This window comes from Sebastes umbrosus, chromosome 2 (genome assembly GCF_015220745.1).
Source record: "Sebastes umbrosus isolate fSebUmb1 chromosome 2, fSebUmb1.pri, whole genome shotgun sequence".
Classification (NCBI taxonomy): domain Eukaryota; kingdom Metazoa; phylum Chordata; class Actinopteri; order Perciformes; family Sebastidae; genus Sebastes; species Sebastes umbrosus.
This window is the reverse complement of record NC_051270.1, coordinates 8,196,456-8,212,651: the sequence shown is the minus strand read 5'-3', so window position 1 is coordinate 8,212,651 and position 16,196 is coordinate 8,196,456. Positions and strand designations below refer to the sequence as shown.

Here is a 16,196-nt window from a genome sequence, read left to right as displayed (position 1 = left end):
ATTTTCAAAATAAAATTGTTGGAGGTGTTACTTGGACTTCACTTTAAGTTAAAGTGATAAAAACAGATTCAAACACAAATTAATTTTTCCAATAAAAGCTTCATGAAATGTAGTGTAATCCAGAAATTATTGCTGTGTTAATAGCATATGATTCGATTTTATAGGCCATTACATATGCAATATAAAATCAGTCTAATTATAAAGAGGGCAAAGGCCTTTAAATGTCTTTTGAGGTGGCCCAACAGTGCTGTCCTGTTATCAATATTTATTTTTCCAATAGACTTTATTTTAGATTTGTAACACAATACAAAGAACACTTAAATCCAAACATACAGTAAGTAAACAATACATATCAAGGAAATAAAGGGATGAATAAAAACAAACATAAAAATTAAATAAATTAAAAATCAGTATTTATTTTTCCAATAGACTATTTTAGATTTGTAACAATATAAAGAACAATTAAATCAAAACATATAGTAGGTAAACAATACATATAAAGGAAATAAAGGGATCAATAAAAACAAAAACAAAATTAAATTAAAAAAAATAAAAATAACATAAAACACAAAACATTGCAGGAGTTAATATAAATAAGATAATAGTAACTTAAGTAAAAACATTTAAATAGGAGCACAAACTAACCTTTTTATTTTTTGCAGAAGGTATTGTTATTGCTATTATAGTTCCATCTCTTTCTTGTAAAACTTTGCGACAATGATAATGAGATTGATTGGAAAATATTCTCTCTCATATACTGTGTTGAACCTTAAAAAAAAACAAAAAAAAAACATATATTTCCCAGTAGAAATTCAAAGTCACAGACAATATTTTCCAAGATAAATCTACAAATATCTTGCCACAGTTTACAGGGTATATGTACATTTCCAGAACAGTTGGTTTCAGTATGGGAAGGCACAGCTTAAATCAATATAATTTTTTAATTTAACAAGAAAAAAAAGACCTATATCCTGTAATCAATACATTCAAATTATTATAGTGGCTTTTATTTTTGAAAGCTGGTACCGGAAGGTGTTTCTTTTAAAGTTCCCCCCGGCGGCGTTGCATTCCACTCTGGTGGTTCCACTCCCACTGTCAGTCCGGTCCAGATTCGTACAGTTTGTTAGCAAAACATGAGCGACAAAGGTTTGTCAGACGAGGCAGCGGCGTCAGCCTGCAAAGATGGAGACCCAGTTACTAAGGTAAGATTATTGTCGTCTCTCTTGGAAGTTAAACTAAACTTATAACGTTACTAGAGACACTGAAACCGAGTCAACCCGAGTCAAACTGAGTCAACCCGAGTCAACCCAAGAGGCCAACGGCTCCCAGATATGCACATTCCGTCCATCTGACAGCGGTTTGTCATCCGGTGACAAGAGATTTGCTTATGTTAAACATGTTTTCCAATGCTTATTATTATATTTACAGTAACGTTAACATGTCAGCTAACTAATTTGTGGGTTTTTATTACATATATGTTAAAGCTAGGTAATTTATAATCTAACTTTCTCGTGTAGAAACTCATTAAAAGCTCAGACGTGATTGCCAAATATCGCGAGAGAAACAAGCGACCCCCAAAAAACGCCCCAAAACAAGCAACCTTACCTACCACAATAAGAGAGAGAGAGGCAAACTTCATATACATGTATGAATTTATTCTGGATTGAATGCATTGCATTGCATTTTTTGCATCAATTTTTAGCTTGTAACTTCACTTTTTTTTTGTTAACTAAACTAAAAGAAGTTTGACATTTCATGTCATTTTTGCACCCATTTTTAGCTTGTAATTTGTTTTATTTGTATTGTTATAGACTTAAAGTTGAACGTTTCATGTCCATTTTTAGATTGTAACTTTATATTTTCTTGTTAACTAAACTTAAAGAACATTTTATAATTTAGATTTTTTTTATGCTAGTTATAGTAGTAGTAGTAGTATATTTTTAGTGTATTCCAATATTCTTTATATTTTGTATTCTATGGATATTTTTCTTTAGTGTTGGCATGTAAATTTGATGTATTGTTCCTGTGCATTCTTGGATAACCTGATGCTGTTACACAATAATTTCCCAATGTGGGATCAATAAAGTACAATTATCTATCTATCTAGACCAGGGGTCAGCAACCTTTACTATCAAAAGAGCCATTTTAGGCAAAAATAATAAAAGAAAATCTGTCTGGAGCCGCAAAACATTTGAGCTTTGTGATGAAGGTAACACAGTTTATAGTCTAAGTATATAGTATATAAGTCTAATGCAGTGAGGGCCAAAGAGCAAATGTACTACGGAGTATTAGGGCCACATTGAGGGAAAGAAAATCTGAGATTTCCAGAATAAAGTTATAATGTTACGAGAATAAAACCATTACTTTACGAGAAAAAAAAGGTCGTAATATTACAAGAATAAAGTCATAACTTTACGGGAAAAAAAGTCTTAATATAACGAGAATAAAGTCATAACTTTACGAGAAAAAAAAGTCATATTAAGAGAATAAAATCATAACTTTATGAGAAAAAAAGTCGTAATATTATGAAAATATGGTCATAACTTTACGAGAAAAAATCATAATATTACGAGAATAAAGTCATAACTTTACAAGAAAAACAGTCGTAATATTATGAGAATAAAGTAATAACTTTACAAGAAAAAAAGAAAATAACACTTACAATTACTACTTTATATTATGACTTTATTCTCATAATACTACGAATTTTTTTCTCGTAAACCTATGACTTTATTCTCATAATATTACGACTTTATTACCGAAATCTCAAATTTATTTTTTTCCCTCAATGTGGCCCTAATACTCTGTCGTACCGTCGTACCATAGACCTACAACAATGATAAATAAATTTGAAAATGTAAACAAAAAAACAGCTTTCATTTCCACTCATTTTTTTTTTTTAAATCCACAGGGAGCCACTGGAGAGGGGCTTAAGAGCCGCATGTGGTTAGCAACTGTTCTCCTTTCCTGTGCCCTTCCTCCAACCGTGTCAAATATTCACAGTGTACAGAAGTATCTTCACTTCCATAGAAACTCCCCAAACACTGCTGCAGCATAATCTCCAGTTGACTACATCCATACATTCCAAACAGTCACAGTTTTGTCACCTTATCGCTAAATGCATTACTTCTGGTGGAGCTTTTAAAACTCCAAGAGGGTTAACGGGATGACATAGAAGCAGAGTGCATTCAGCCATATTATGTCAATCTGATTATGCGGTGAACTCTAAGCAAAGAAAGAGCAGAGATCATGCTGCAAGCGAGATATGAAAGGTTTCTATGGACTTTTATCCAGCATTATAAAGTCTATTTTATTTCTAAGGGTCAAAGGTGAACTTTGACATGTGATTCTACTGATACTGCCAGAGCTACTGCTACCAACTATCAACTTTATTGAACAAAAGGCTCGTAGAACAGAGTGAATATCCATTGTCCTGTCAGTTTTGTATTGTAGTCCTATACACTGTACATACATACAATATATACTTGCTTAGGAACAGGAAAATATCATATCTCCCAAATTGACAGGACATTGGAGATTCACTCTGTTCTGCGAGCCTTTTGTTCAATAAAGTTGATAGTTGGTAGTAGTAGCTCTGGCAGTATCAGTAGAATCACATGTCAGGTCATGTTCACCTTTGACCTGATAAATAAAAGAGACTTTATAATACTGGATTAAAGTCCATAGAAACCGTTCATATCTCTCTTGCAGCATGATCTCTGCTGTTTGTTTGCTTAGAGTTCGTCACATAATCAGGTTGCAATAATATGGCTGAATGCACTCTGCTTCTATGTCATCCCCTTTTGGAGTTTTGAAGCTCCGCCAGAAGTAATGCTTTTAGCTATAAGTGACAAAACATTGACTGTTTGGAACATATGTATGTAGTCAACTGGAGATAATGCTTCAGCAGTGTTTGGGGAGTTTCTATGGAAGTGAAGATACTTCTGTACACTGTGAAAATTTGACACGGTTGGAGGAAGGGCACAGGAAAGGAGAACAGTTGCTAACCACAGAGATAACACTCAACTGTGAAACACACAGAGTAGTATTTTGGTTTCCATACGCTCATATGATACAAATATCAGAATCAGAGTGAAAACCAGTTTTTACCAAATTTGCGATTTCTCCTTTGGTTACTTTGACACATTTCCCTAATCAAAATCCACGTTCTGACCCCTCCATGGGCACGCAAGATAGTTTACCTAGATTTACCTCCAATTTACACTCAATAATCCTTTGTGAAACACGACGCTGTAACCATTTGCTTATGCGTGGAGTCGCTAATCGCTTCTGTGAAATCGGCCCTAGTACAGTAAAAAAAATGAGGACATCATCAGACCATCACTGTCACGCCATGTTTTTGCATAGAAAACAAGGAAGTTAATGTAACTCATCCAAGCAGGCCTGATCTGTTCAGTGTGGTGATATTGACCGATGCGTCGCTCACACAGATGTGGTGATTCATATGCGCTTGGTTGCACAGAGGTGTAGTTTGGCTGATATACCTTTTCACGAGTGAGTGCCAGCCAGGATACAAATTTCCCTCTGCTGGAATTCAGGCACAGCCGACAGAGATCTTGTACCCTGCAAGCAAATGTGTTGTGAAGGCTTTTCGGAGCATTTTAACACAAGAATATAATTATATTTCACATCAGTAACTATCCCTTTACCTTACATCTCTAGCGTTAATCCTTCCTTATATGTATATTCAGTGTATTTTTATTTTTCCTGTGGAAGAAGCAGGGTCTGGAGTATTCATACACACTTCAAATGCACATACAGTGTACTCGCTGGGAATTAGCATAACAGGAAAACCAGTGACTGGGCCACTAGCCTCTAACGTTGGCTAACATGCAAGCTTTTGTAAATGGTTTCTATTCAACTTATTTTTTTGTATTGGCTGATGGCTGGCCACAATTTGTTTCGGAGTAACCAATAGAGTGCTACAGGGATGACGTATTTTTGTTGGCCAACCAGGAAGTTAGCATCGCCCTGGTTCCCTCGACAAAAAGCTAATGGGATTTTTCCATTGAGTTTTGGATTATTACAGAAAATAAGCTCTGTGGCAAACGCGTGTTTTGTTCAGCAAGATAATCTCCACAAATGAACACCACTTTTGTAATTTCTGAAGCATAAATGCAATCGCCAGAAGTAAAAAGCCAACGTTAAAGAACTACACCACGGTCACATGAGCGCGAGTATACACAACAAGGCTGTAAAGGCGGACGAGTCAACGGCGTGATGGCGTCTTGTAGTCTCATTTAGCCACTTGTTAACAACCGCCTTTTATAAGACACACAGGCTTCAAAATTCACGAGCGGGATATATATTGACGTATTTTATAATGTAGAACAAAATGTTAAAATCTATCAAGCTTTATTTCAGGCATCTAACTAAAAACCCATTAAAAAAAACATTGACTTTCAGATGAGGGAACCGGTCCAGAAGTGATAAATTAAGTAATTTCTGGGTTTTAGGACTCATTCCTGCAGCACTCTCTTGGGTCTGTGGCTAACCAACTGTGGCATGCCTAGAAAATGAACCAGCAGTGTTTCTATTTAACACACTGTGGTGCAACACATCCAAATTCACACTTTCAGCTACTAAAATGTCTGTTTCTCCTCTTCGGAAGACCTGTTTTTAGTAGTGCTAAATCAGCACTAATCAGTATTAGTCAAATGTAACGCCCCGGGAAATTTGAATTACTGTTCCATCTGTATTTTAGAGATATGATAACTCACTATCCTGTAATCTTTGTGATTGATTCATAGTATTGCCGACCACCTGACTTAAAGCTCTGTTATTGTATTTGTGTGTCCTAGGATTTTATGATGCAGCAGACTATGCTGCGGGTTAAAGATCCAGTTAAATCCTTGGATTTTTACACCAGAATCCTCGGCATGACGTGAGTATGTAGTGTGGGCTTCAGCTCAAAGAATCTTTATTCCCACTTGCAACAAATTATTCCCAAAAAGTGACACAAGGGGTGTTTCTCAAATTCAAGGATGCTTCTTTGGTAGGACGGGTCCTTCCAAGTCGTGTCCTACTGAGGCTAGGCAAGACTCCTTCCTAGCATTCGGAGAGCACACATTGGAACAGTCTAGCTAGTGTGCCGGTGTGCGGAAGAAATGGACCTGGTATTTGTACTTTATTTAGAACAGACCAGTACAATACAATTTCTAGTAGGAATATTGATTTTGCATTCCTCAAAACAATATAAACAGATTAAAAACATGTCGGCCTATTGAAAAATAACTAAAACCAACAGAGATTTGGACAATTAATATAATTTAAAAACGTACAAAACATACAATTAATATGCTCTCCTCAAAGCCACCAGACTCCATTGGAAAAACACAGCAATTTTACCTCGCTGATTAATAAAACACACTTCATTCAAACTCAACAGAGACAAAATCAAACTCATCTTGGTTAACTCTTTCCGCTGTTCCAACAATGACCCACTCTAGTTTGAAATAAACCCTTAATTCCCCCTCGTTAAATGTGAAAAGAAACAACCGCAATGCTCTCCTCAAAGCTACCAGACTCCACTGGAAAAACACAATACTTTTACCTCGCTGAGTCTTTACACTTCCAACAATCTGGGTTGGTTGAAATAAAGCCTTAATTCACAGAGCTCGATGCGGAAATATGCCGGCTCTACCCGGCTGTCTATCTCTTGCCGTTGCCTTCCACTGTGCTATTAATAGCTCGCTGAACAAGTCTGTTAATGAAATTATGCCTTAAATTAGGCCCTGTGGATCTAATGTGAGTGGAGATTCAACATCTGGTTTGGCAATTTGTCACCTCAAATTTGTTCAGAAACATATTTGGGCGGACTGCTGAGGTGAAATAACTGAAAGTTTACTAGAGTGTTTCCGCTGTTTCCAAATCGGGGTACAGGAAATGCATCATGAGCACAGGATTGTGGGTGTTTTAGGAGTGCAGAGGACACACGCATGCATTATTGAAAATCCTCAGTCCTCGGTAGAATTGGAAGGATCTTCGACATTGGAACAGTCCTCCGGGGGGATTCGATGACGTAGCATCCTTGAAATTCAGCCGATGAAGGATCCTTCCTTGACTTTGAGAAACAAACATGAATCCTAAACATTTTTCAGAGATGTTTTTGTGTGCATGTGCTGGTGAGAACATCTCATACATAAACTGGACTTGGTGACTAAAGTGGGGTTTTCTCTCCTTCTGTGTAAAATCTTCCAGACTCCTGCAGAAGTTTGACTTCCCCTCCATGCGTTTCTCTCTCTTCTTCTTGGGCTACGAGGACAAGAAGGAGATTCCTACAGAAGTGAAGGAGAAGACGGCCTGGACCTTTTCCAGAAGAGCCACCATTGAGCTGACACAGTAAGGGTCTACAATATGTGCCTTCCTCTCTTTCCTCTTTCTTCATTTCGTCTCTTACCTGGTCATATTCCTCCTCCCGCCCCTCCTGTCTTTCAGTAACTGGGGCTCTGAGGCTGACGAGAGCCAGTCTTATCACAACGGAAACTCAGATCCACGTGGCTTTGGTAAGATCGCTTCCCTGTTTTACAAACGGACAGGAAAGACTTTGTTGTCCCAAAACATAAAGTTTTCTTCTATGATGACATACAATATATGAATGGATGAACTTGAAATACAGGAACACACTCTTGGTTTACTTAGGTTAGTAACATTTTAGCTGTCGTGATCTGTGTTTTAAATGTTGAGCATTCAGTTTTTCCAAAAATCTATCAAAAATTCATACAGTACCAATTCATCTATCATTTATTCTTTCTTATATTGCACCACATTTTTAAAGGATATACTGTATGCTTCTTGTCTGTTACCGTTTGAAGACTCACTAGAGCAAACTATGTGTGACTGTAGTGTGGATTTACAGTGAACAGTCTCTATTTGTCCTCCTGGCATTTGACAGGACACATTGGAATTGCCGTTCCTGACGTCTATCAAGCCTGCAAACTGTTTGAAGAACAAGGAGTCACATTTGTCAAGAAGCCAGACGATGGTAAGATGAGAAGCGTTTGTGAATATGAGGGTCACAGACAGGTTAAATAGACACAACTTAACCGCCTTTTTAGTATATTTAGTTAACCTTTAACCTTTCTTTCCCCACTTCACTTTTTAGTTGGCTTATACACTCAAAATGGAAAATAATTGAAGTTGTAATCGGGGTTGAAGCCATTTATTCAAGACAGAAAATTCTTGATTAGGGCGATGGGCAGTAAGCGCTGAAATATATATTACAGTAGAGGTGAAGAATCTGCTTTCTCACAGGTAATGTTATTTTATTAATAAATTAATTTCTACACTGCACAGTAGGGATATCACAAGAACCGATGCTTGCCAAAATCCTCGTTTCTCTACATACCGCAGGAACCGTCAGGGCTCGAGACTAACAACATCCTGGGGATGATAGAAAATGTGTTTGGGACGCAATAAACTCACTATCGACGCATCCATGTCCAAATTAGCAGCCGGTGAGCAGCACAGTCCTGCAGAGCTAACAGCCAATGTCAACGGGAGGTGCATTATGACGTGTTCAGGCTTTGTTAAGTATTGGGCGAACGTAAATTCTAACGTTATCATGGTGTGTTCAAATGTATTGTAAAACGCAGTTTTTGTTGAGAAACTTTAATAAATCCAGTTGTTTGAAGATGTTTTCACACCAATATAGAATAAATAATAGAGAGAGAATTATGACCTGTTTATTACCGTGCATACTGGTATTTGTTAGGAAGTTAAAGGAGTGTATCATGAAGTACACAAGGTTTATTGTTCTACTTTTGTTTTTTACCGTGGGAATCAAATTGGTAACGAGAATAGTGGAATTTCACTGGTGTTGGTATTGACTACTAAATTTCTGGTAACGTGACATCTCTACTGCACAGCTTGAGTTTCATCCACTTCACCCCAAGAATATTAATGATTGCAGATTTCTGTAAACTCTAAACTAACAGATAATTATAAGTATTTGTACTGGCGCAACTAGTTCATGAAAGTGTCAAAAGATAATTATGTATTACCGTAATACACTGTATTGTATGGCTATTCCTTTCCATGTCCTGCCTCATTCCATAACAACAGAAAGCACCTGTTCAGTACCTGTTTCTACATTTGAAATATATTTTTCCTCAGTGTATTGTCATGTCATCACTGCACCATGATTAGAGCATTTATTCATACAGTATTAACAGTTCCTTTTCTCTTATTTCCTTCTCAGGTAAAATGAAAGGCTTGGCCTTCATTCAGGACCCTGATGGTTACTGGATTGAGATCCTGAGTCCTAACAACATGGTGTCCATTACCTCCTAAAAACTATGACAACACGCTACCTGCTGCAGTTCATACAGGCAAGACCTGTGGCTTCACATGTGAGAGGAGGACGTCTGGGTTTAGAGAAGAATTTAGCAGCTGAGCTGAGGGAAAACGGAGCGGGATCACTTGCACCACAGGAATCAGTCTGCCCTCCCTGGCATGTGCTGGACTTCTATTGGACAGTTGATGAGCAAATAGATTAGATACCTGAGTTATTGCTATGAATAGCAACGACTTTGTGTAGCTGTTGCGTTTGTCTACAATCATCAGTTTGTATGCGTCTTCAAAAAGGGATGCTGAAACAAAGCGGTATTACTGTGTAATAAATGTGAAAGCCATCGTTTGAACAAAATGGATTTGTGTTTTCTTGTAGTTTTGAGAGACGAAGCAAAACGTAACTGTATTTGTTTGTGCAAAAAACACTCAAGGCAGTTCAGTCATAAAGGGAAAAGTGTGATTTACAGTTTTTAACGTTTTCTGAATTATTTTAAAACAATGAATTCTCACATGTATTGTTTTTCAAAGAAATAGTTTTAAAATCCACATGGTTGCTTTACCACCTTCAACCGCATAACTGTTTCCACTATTCGGTCGACATCATTTTGAAGACCTTTCTGATTCAATAAGAAAAAATCTGGGCTGTAAAAAGAAACTTAAAAAAAAGTTAAATCTTTAATTTGTGTTAAAATGTCTGGCTGTTTTGAGAAATCAGTTTTATAATTCAACATTATACCAGAATATCAAAATCTCAAATTTTAAGTGTCTTTACAATCACACTTTTGCGTGTGGGCTCACATTTTGATGAATTTTCAAACCAAACAATAAAATGAGTTGTTGAGATCTTAAGATAATTTCCCTAGAGCAATTTTAGCGAAATTTGAACCAAACCAAGAAGTTGTGAGGCACTTTTTAGATGTGTTCAGTGTGCAGGAATTTTGGCTCCGTTGGTTAAAGTGCCGGTCTTGTAAACAAAATCCCAACCGTGCCTGTCTGACACTTCTGATCCAACCTGCTGTTGTTGGGCTTCAACATGAAAGCTTGCTCTCTAAAGCGCTGAGACCAAATTTTGACCTCTGCCACCTGCTCTTCATTCTATCCATCTAGTCAGGGACTGCTTTACATCCGCCAGACTACTTGCAGCCTACTAGAGATGAGATCATTTACTGCATCAGAAAGTCTTACAGTCTAATTTGGCTTCATTGTTAGCAGATTACACATCAATTTATTGACCACTTGAACCCGGTAGAAAGGTCTCTGTGGTGTGTTGATCAGTCAGCGCCTACAGCTTTTAACCTGAAGGTTGGCGGCTCAAGCTCACCCAGGAACGATGTGACTTCATTTCTGCACCGTCCGAAGGGTTTTGTGCTTTGATAAAGCAGAATCGACCGTGAAGTCGCTGCTTCAGGGTCTGGATTTGCTGAAAATGCTACCAGTATTGCCTATTTTTGGATGTAGATTTAAAGGGCCAGTGTGTAACAATTAGGGGGATCTATCGGCAGAAATGGAATATAATGTTAAGTATGTTTTCTTCAGTGTATAATCACCTGAAAATGAGAAACGTGTGTTTTTGTTAACTTAGAATGAGTCGTTTATATCTACATAGATAGCAGGTCCTCTCCACGGAGTCGGCCATGTTGTACCGCCATGTTTCTACAGTAGCCCAGAATGGACAAACCAAACTCTGTTAACTTTTCCTGCTTGGACCGGAGTCGATAATGTTACTCGCTCCCGTCGCCGCCGCTCTCTCTCTCTCTCTCTTGCTTCACCACTGCCCCCCGGAAAGTGTCACCCTAGGCGACCGCCTATATGACCTATGCCTTACGCCGGCCCTGAAAACACAACATGATCATCCATCCATCCATTATCTGTAACAGTTTATCTTATTCAGGCTCGCGGGGCGGCTGGAGCCGATCCCAGCTGACATTGGGCGAAGGCGGGGTTACACCCTGGACAGGTCGACAGACTATCGCAGGGCTGACACATAGAGACAGACAACCATTCACACTTACATTCACACCTATGGGTAATTTAGAGTCAACAATTAACCTGGGCGGCTGGTTAGCTCAGTAGGTAGAACGAGCGCCCATGTATGGCCAAGGCTCAGTCCTAGCAGCGGTGGACCTGGGTTCGAATCCGGCCTGTGGTCCTTTCCGCATGTCATTTCTCTCCGGAGAAAACCCACGCTAACACGGGGTTAACATGCAAACTGCACACAGAAGGGCCCCAAGCCGGGTTTGAACCTGCGACCCTCTTGCTGTGAGGCAACGGTGCTGATCCAACACAACCAGCTCGGTCAAAATTTCAGCATGTCCGTCTGGGTTTGTACTTCTTGCAAAATAATATGCAAATCTATCTCAGGTAAATGTAAAAGGCAAATCAAAGAAGACGCTCATGTTTGTTTGTTGATGAGATTTTGTAATCCCAATTAATGCTCCCTGGTCTCTCTCCGCTTTGCATCACTGCAGACATTTGACTACTGAGGATAAAAGCGATTAAAGATGTCCTTTGTGTGTTTTGGTGGATGTTCAGGTGAACGACCCAGACTGCTGGGACCTGAGCTGTTTCTACGCGCTGCTCTGATTGGTCCGTTTAGTCGGAAATCAGGCATCCTCTCTATCAGCTCTGTCTCTGAATAAGGAGCGTCCCGTCTCTTTTCAACAAACGCTGAGCTCCCTTTGTCGGTGCCGTCCTTTATGGTGAGTGTTAACACAGAAACAGGATTGATTGTTGTTTGGAAAAAAAAAAGGTTGGGTTCATAGCTGTTGATTTTAGTGTAAATCTTTTAACCGTACCAGCTTTTCATTTTTGCCTGTGCCAATAGAAGATACTGAGAAGTTTATGCATAAATGTAGTGTGTGAGAGACAGAGTTCATCCTCAGCTATTGCTTACCAGAAGATGGTGATCAATGATGTTTGGCTTTGTGCTGCTCTGTATAGCACTATTCTCATATACAATTCCAGTTACCTTTAGTGTGGTTTGATTGACAGTCGCCAGATATCTTTCTCTCAGTGAGGATGTACAATGAATAAATAGCGTTTTGTAATTAAACTAAAAGACTTTTTGTAATTATTGCATTGTGTTGTAAGCCCTGAAAGATGATCTAACTCTACTTTGAAGTCTTTTTGAAGACAACATGGAGAGAAACGTCCCCAGTCTTCTCCTCATCCATCTCGTCTTCTTCGTCCTCTCCGCTCCTCCATGTGCAGAGTCTACAGTCAGTAACATTTCAAAGGTTGTCCTCATCAGCGATTCGAAGGACTGGTTGTCTGCCCAGAACCACTGCAGAGAGTTCCATGGTGACTTGGTCACCATCACAAACCTACAGGAGGCCACCGAGCTTTTCCCGTATGGAGGCTGGATTGGTTTGCATCGGGTAAACACAGGAGATTGGAGATGGTCCAGAGGAAATAAGAAACTCAAATTCGACAATTGGGATAATGGTGAGCAGGGTTGGAAGGAAAATGACGATACATACTGAGTGTTGTTCTCAAGTCCAGTTTCAGTTTACACTTTTAATGTACTCCACAATTTCAGGGACTCAAATGTGATTTAATTTCAGTAATAATATTTGAATGTAGGACTGTTTAGCCACGCTAGCTGCATATGGATGGCAATGTTGGATTGTTGGTTGGTCATTGCACTACTTTGATAAAGACTGAAATATGTCAACAACTATTGGATGGATTCACATTTGGAACAGGCATTCATGTTCCCCAGAGGATGAATTCCTCTGACTCCTCTCAGGCCACCATGAGGTGGATATTTCTGTTTTTCAGTGAAATATTTCGATAAATAGTGGATGCATCGCCATGGATGTTGGTACAGATATCCATGGTAACATGAGGATGAATCATCCTGTCCATGATCCCCTGACTCTTCCTCTAGCGCCATCATGAGGTTAACATTTGTGGTTTTGACTGAACTGTCTCAATAATTACTGGGTGGATTGGCATTCGTGTTCCCCACAGGATGAAATGTAATAACTTCGGTGATCCCTTAACACTTCATCTAGGCAAATCAGCGGGTCAAAATTTTTATTTTTTTTAGGGCTGTTAAACGATAAAATGTTTAATCATGATTAATTGCAAATTAATCGCAATTTTTTTATCTTTTCAAAATGTACCTTAAAGAGAGATTCGTCAAGTATTTAATACTCTTATCAACATGGGAGTGGACAAATATGCTGCTTTATGCAAATGTATGTATATATTTATTATTGGAAATCAATTAACAACACAAAACAATGACAAATATTGTCCAGAAACCCTCACAGGTAGTGCATTTAGCATAAAAAATATGCTCAAATCATAACTTGGCAGACCAATCAACAATCATAAAATCACAAGCTGCGTTGATGCATTAAAGAAATCAGTGGCGTTAAAACAACTTTGCATTAACGAGTTAACTTTGACAGCCCTAATTTATAATATACAGTATTCAGTATTATTATTATTCTATATATTCTAACAGTTGGTTTATGACCGAATACCTGCAATACTAATGGCTTTCCCATCAGCCTCGGCTGCACTTGTGTTTAATGCTAATTAGCAAATATTAGCATGCTAACACACTAAACTAAGATGGTGAACATTATACCTGCATTAACATTAACATGTGTGCTTTCATGTATTTAACACCGTTGTCGCTCGGTAGCCCCCCCCCTCCCCCCCAGAAACACGATTGGCCCCACTTGGTGCCCCGCCAGGCTAGAGCACTTCCTGGTCTTGTGCATCTCCACTTTTCATGTAATACCACCTGCATTAGGACACAGAACAGTGCACAAGAGCCTGAAAATCATGCCCAATGTTACCTAAGCCAATTTTAAACGCTTTTTCAACGGGTCAAGAACCCCCGACTGGTTCTTGGCCCCCCTGTGCCACCTCATTTAAAAGATCCTGGAATCGCCCCTGCCACAAGCCAGCAAGAGGGTCGCAGGTTCAAAACCCGGCTTGGGGCCCATCTGTGTGGAGTTTGCATGTTCTCCCCGTGTTAGCGTGGGTTTTCTCCGGGTTCTCCGGCTTCCTCCTACAGTCCAAAGACATGCAGGTTAATCGTTGACTCTAAATTGCCCATAGGTGTGAATGTGTCAGCCCTGTGATAGTCTGGCGACCTGTCCAGGGTGTACCCCGTCTTCGCCCAATGTCAGCCGTGATCGGCTCCAGCCCCCCCGCGACCCCGAATAGGATAAGCTGTTACAGATAATGGATGGATGGATGAATGTTTTGAGGTGATGAAAATGATGTTTACCAGAATGCTACCATGTCCATGTAATTTCAGTCTCTCTCTCCTTGTTCTTGTAGGTGAACCAGACCCTAATGAGCACTGTGTTTGGAAGAGTCATTCTCACCTAAAATGGGCAAATTATCCTTGCAAAGAGCTTCACCCCTTCATTTGTGATAAAAGAGTGGACCTGGTCCAGGAAAAGAAGACATGGGAAGGGGCCTTGGAGCACTGTAGAGAAAAAGAAAATTACGACCTCGTCAGCCTGCCGGAAGTCGCTGCCAGAAACACCTTTCTGTTGAACAGAGGGACAATAACACAGCAAGCAACCAATAATGAGGTTTGATGTTTTTCTGCAGAGTTTGTATGTGTTCGTAGTCAGGTTATATCACTGTAACTGTGATGTTAAAAGAAAAAGACTAGTTTGAAATTTTGAGAAATTTTGCTTTCTTGCCCCGAGAGCAGCCGGTTAGCTTAGCTTAGCACAACGACAGGAAACAAGGGGAAACAGCTAGCCTAGCTCTGTCCAAAGGTAAGGTTACCGCCACCCCTGAAGGTCATGAATTAACACATTTTATTACACATCTTCGTTGAATGCTCGATTCTGATTGGTCGATCACGGCGTTCTACGGTCTTTTATTTCTTTATAGCAGACCGTTGCTATGTATAACAGACCGTTGCTATGGGCACAGTTCCGATGTCAGACTCTGGCGGACCGTTTGTTTGTCAAATTATTAATTTTTTAAGGAAGCAGCCGTGTAATAAGCGGGATAATATACAGCAAGCCGATCATTCTTGTGAAGTAAACCCAGACAGGGCGATGCCGCACCGCGACGCTCTGCACATTTGTTTAATCCGTACAAAAATGCGGTTATGCTTTTATGGGGTTATGTGACGAACTATTTCTTGGCCCGGCGCAGTGACTTCCTGGAGTCTCAGTGATTGTGTGTTACACAGTGGTTTTCTCTGCCAATTGCCCCTGTTGTTTCCTGCAGGTGTGGATCGGACTGCGATTCCTGGCTGGTGAGTGGTGGTGGATGAATGGAGAGAGGGCGACGAGCTCCGACCTTCCTCACTGTCCTGCCCAGCAGCAGCACTGCGGCGCCCTGCTTCCCAACGAAAAAGGCTGGAAGATAATGAACTGTAGTGAGAAGAGAAACTTCATCTGCGGCAAAAACAAATGAACGTTGGGAGAGGAATCATTTGTTCATCTTGAACATCAATGTCATTTTAAAATAAAGGCAACATGAGTAGAGAGTCAAAGCCATGAAAAGAAACGTGATTGGTGGTGTGGCTGAAAGAGGAACTACGCCCATTTTCTAAATTCATACATGTTTTTCATACACATCAGACCGGCAATACGTCATCCAGAGTTGGCTCACATGACCACGCCCCCTTTTGGGGGAAAACAATCCCATGTCCCTCATAGACGGTAACAGCGTAAAGAGAAGAAGTTGAATCATGTCATCAAACTTCTACTTTAAACAAACCGGTAATATTAATAACGCTATGCCATTAAAAAAAATCATTGACTTCCAGACGAGGGAATCAGAAGTGCTAAAATGCTAACTCATTTCTGGGCTGTAGGACTCATTCCTGCACCACATACATACATTGACCTTCGAGTTAAACTTTTCTCCCTAGATTCTTATAAGACAAC

At 39.5% G+C, this 16,196-nt stretch overlaps 2 protein-coding genes across 2 annotated transcripts; both read left to right on the top strand.

Moving 5' to 3' along the window:
* The first annotated feature begins 1,045 nt into the window (after positions 1–1,045).
* Positions 1,046–9,703, top strand: LOC119481439 (lactoylglutathione lyase-like). Its single transcript, XM_037758334.1, has 6 exons — positions 1,046–1,202; positions 5,823–5,905; positions 7,222–7,362; positions 7,459–7,526; positions 7,916–8,005; positions 9,221–9,703. Exons 1-6 carry the CDS (start codon positions 1,134–1,136, stop codon positions 9,310–9,312), a joined length of 543 nt encoding a protein of 180 aa, XP_037614262.1. The 5' UTR covers positions 1,046–1,133; the 3' UTR covers positions 9,313–9,703.
* Positions 9,704–12,449: 2,746 nt separating this feature from the next.
* LOC119478392 (secretory phospholipase A2 receptor-like) lies at positions 12,450–15,939 on the top strand. The gene is made up of 3 exons (XM_037753114.1): positions 12,450–12,661; positions 14,594–14,876; positions 15,532–15,939. The coding sequence occupies exons 1-3, from the start codon at positions 12,450–12,452 to the stop codon at positions 15,718–15,720; spliced, it is 684 nt and encodes a 227-aa protein (XP_037609042.1). The 3' UTR covers positions 15,721–15,939.
* The last annotated feature ends 257 nt before the right edge of the window (positions 15,940–16,196 follow it).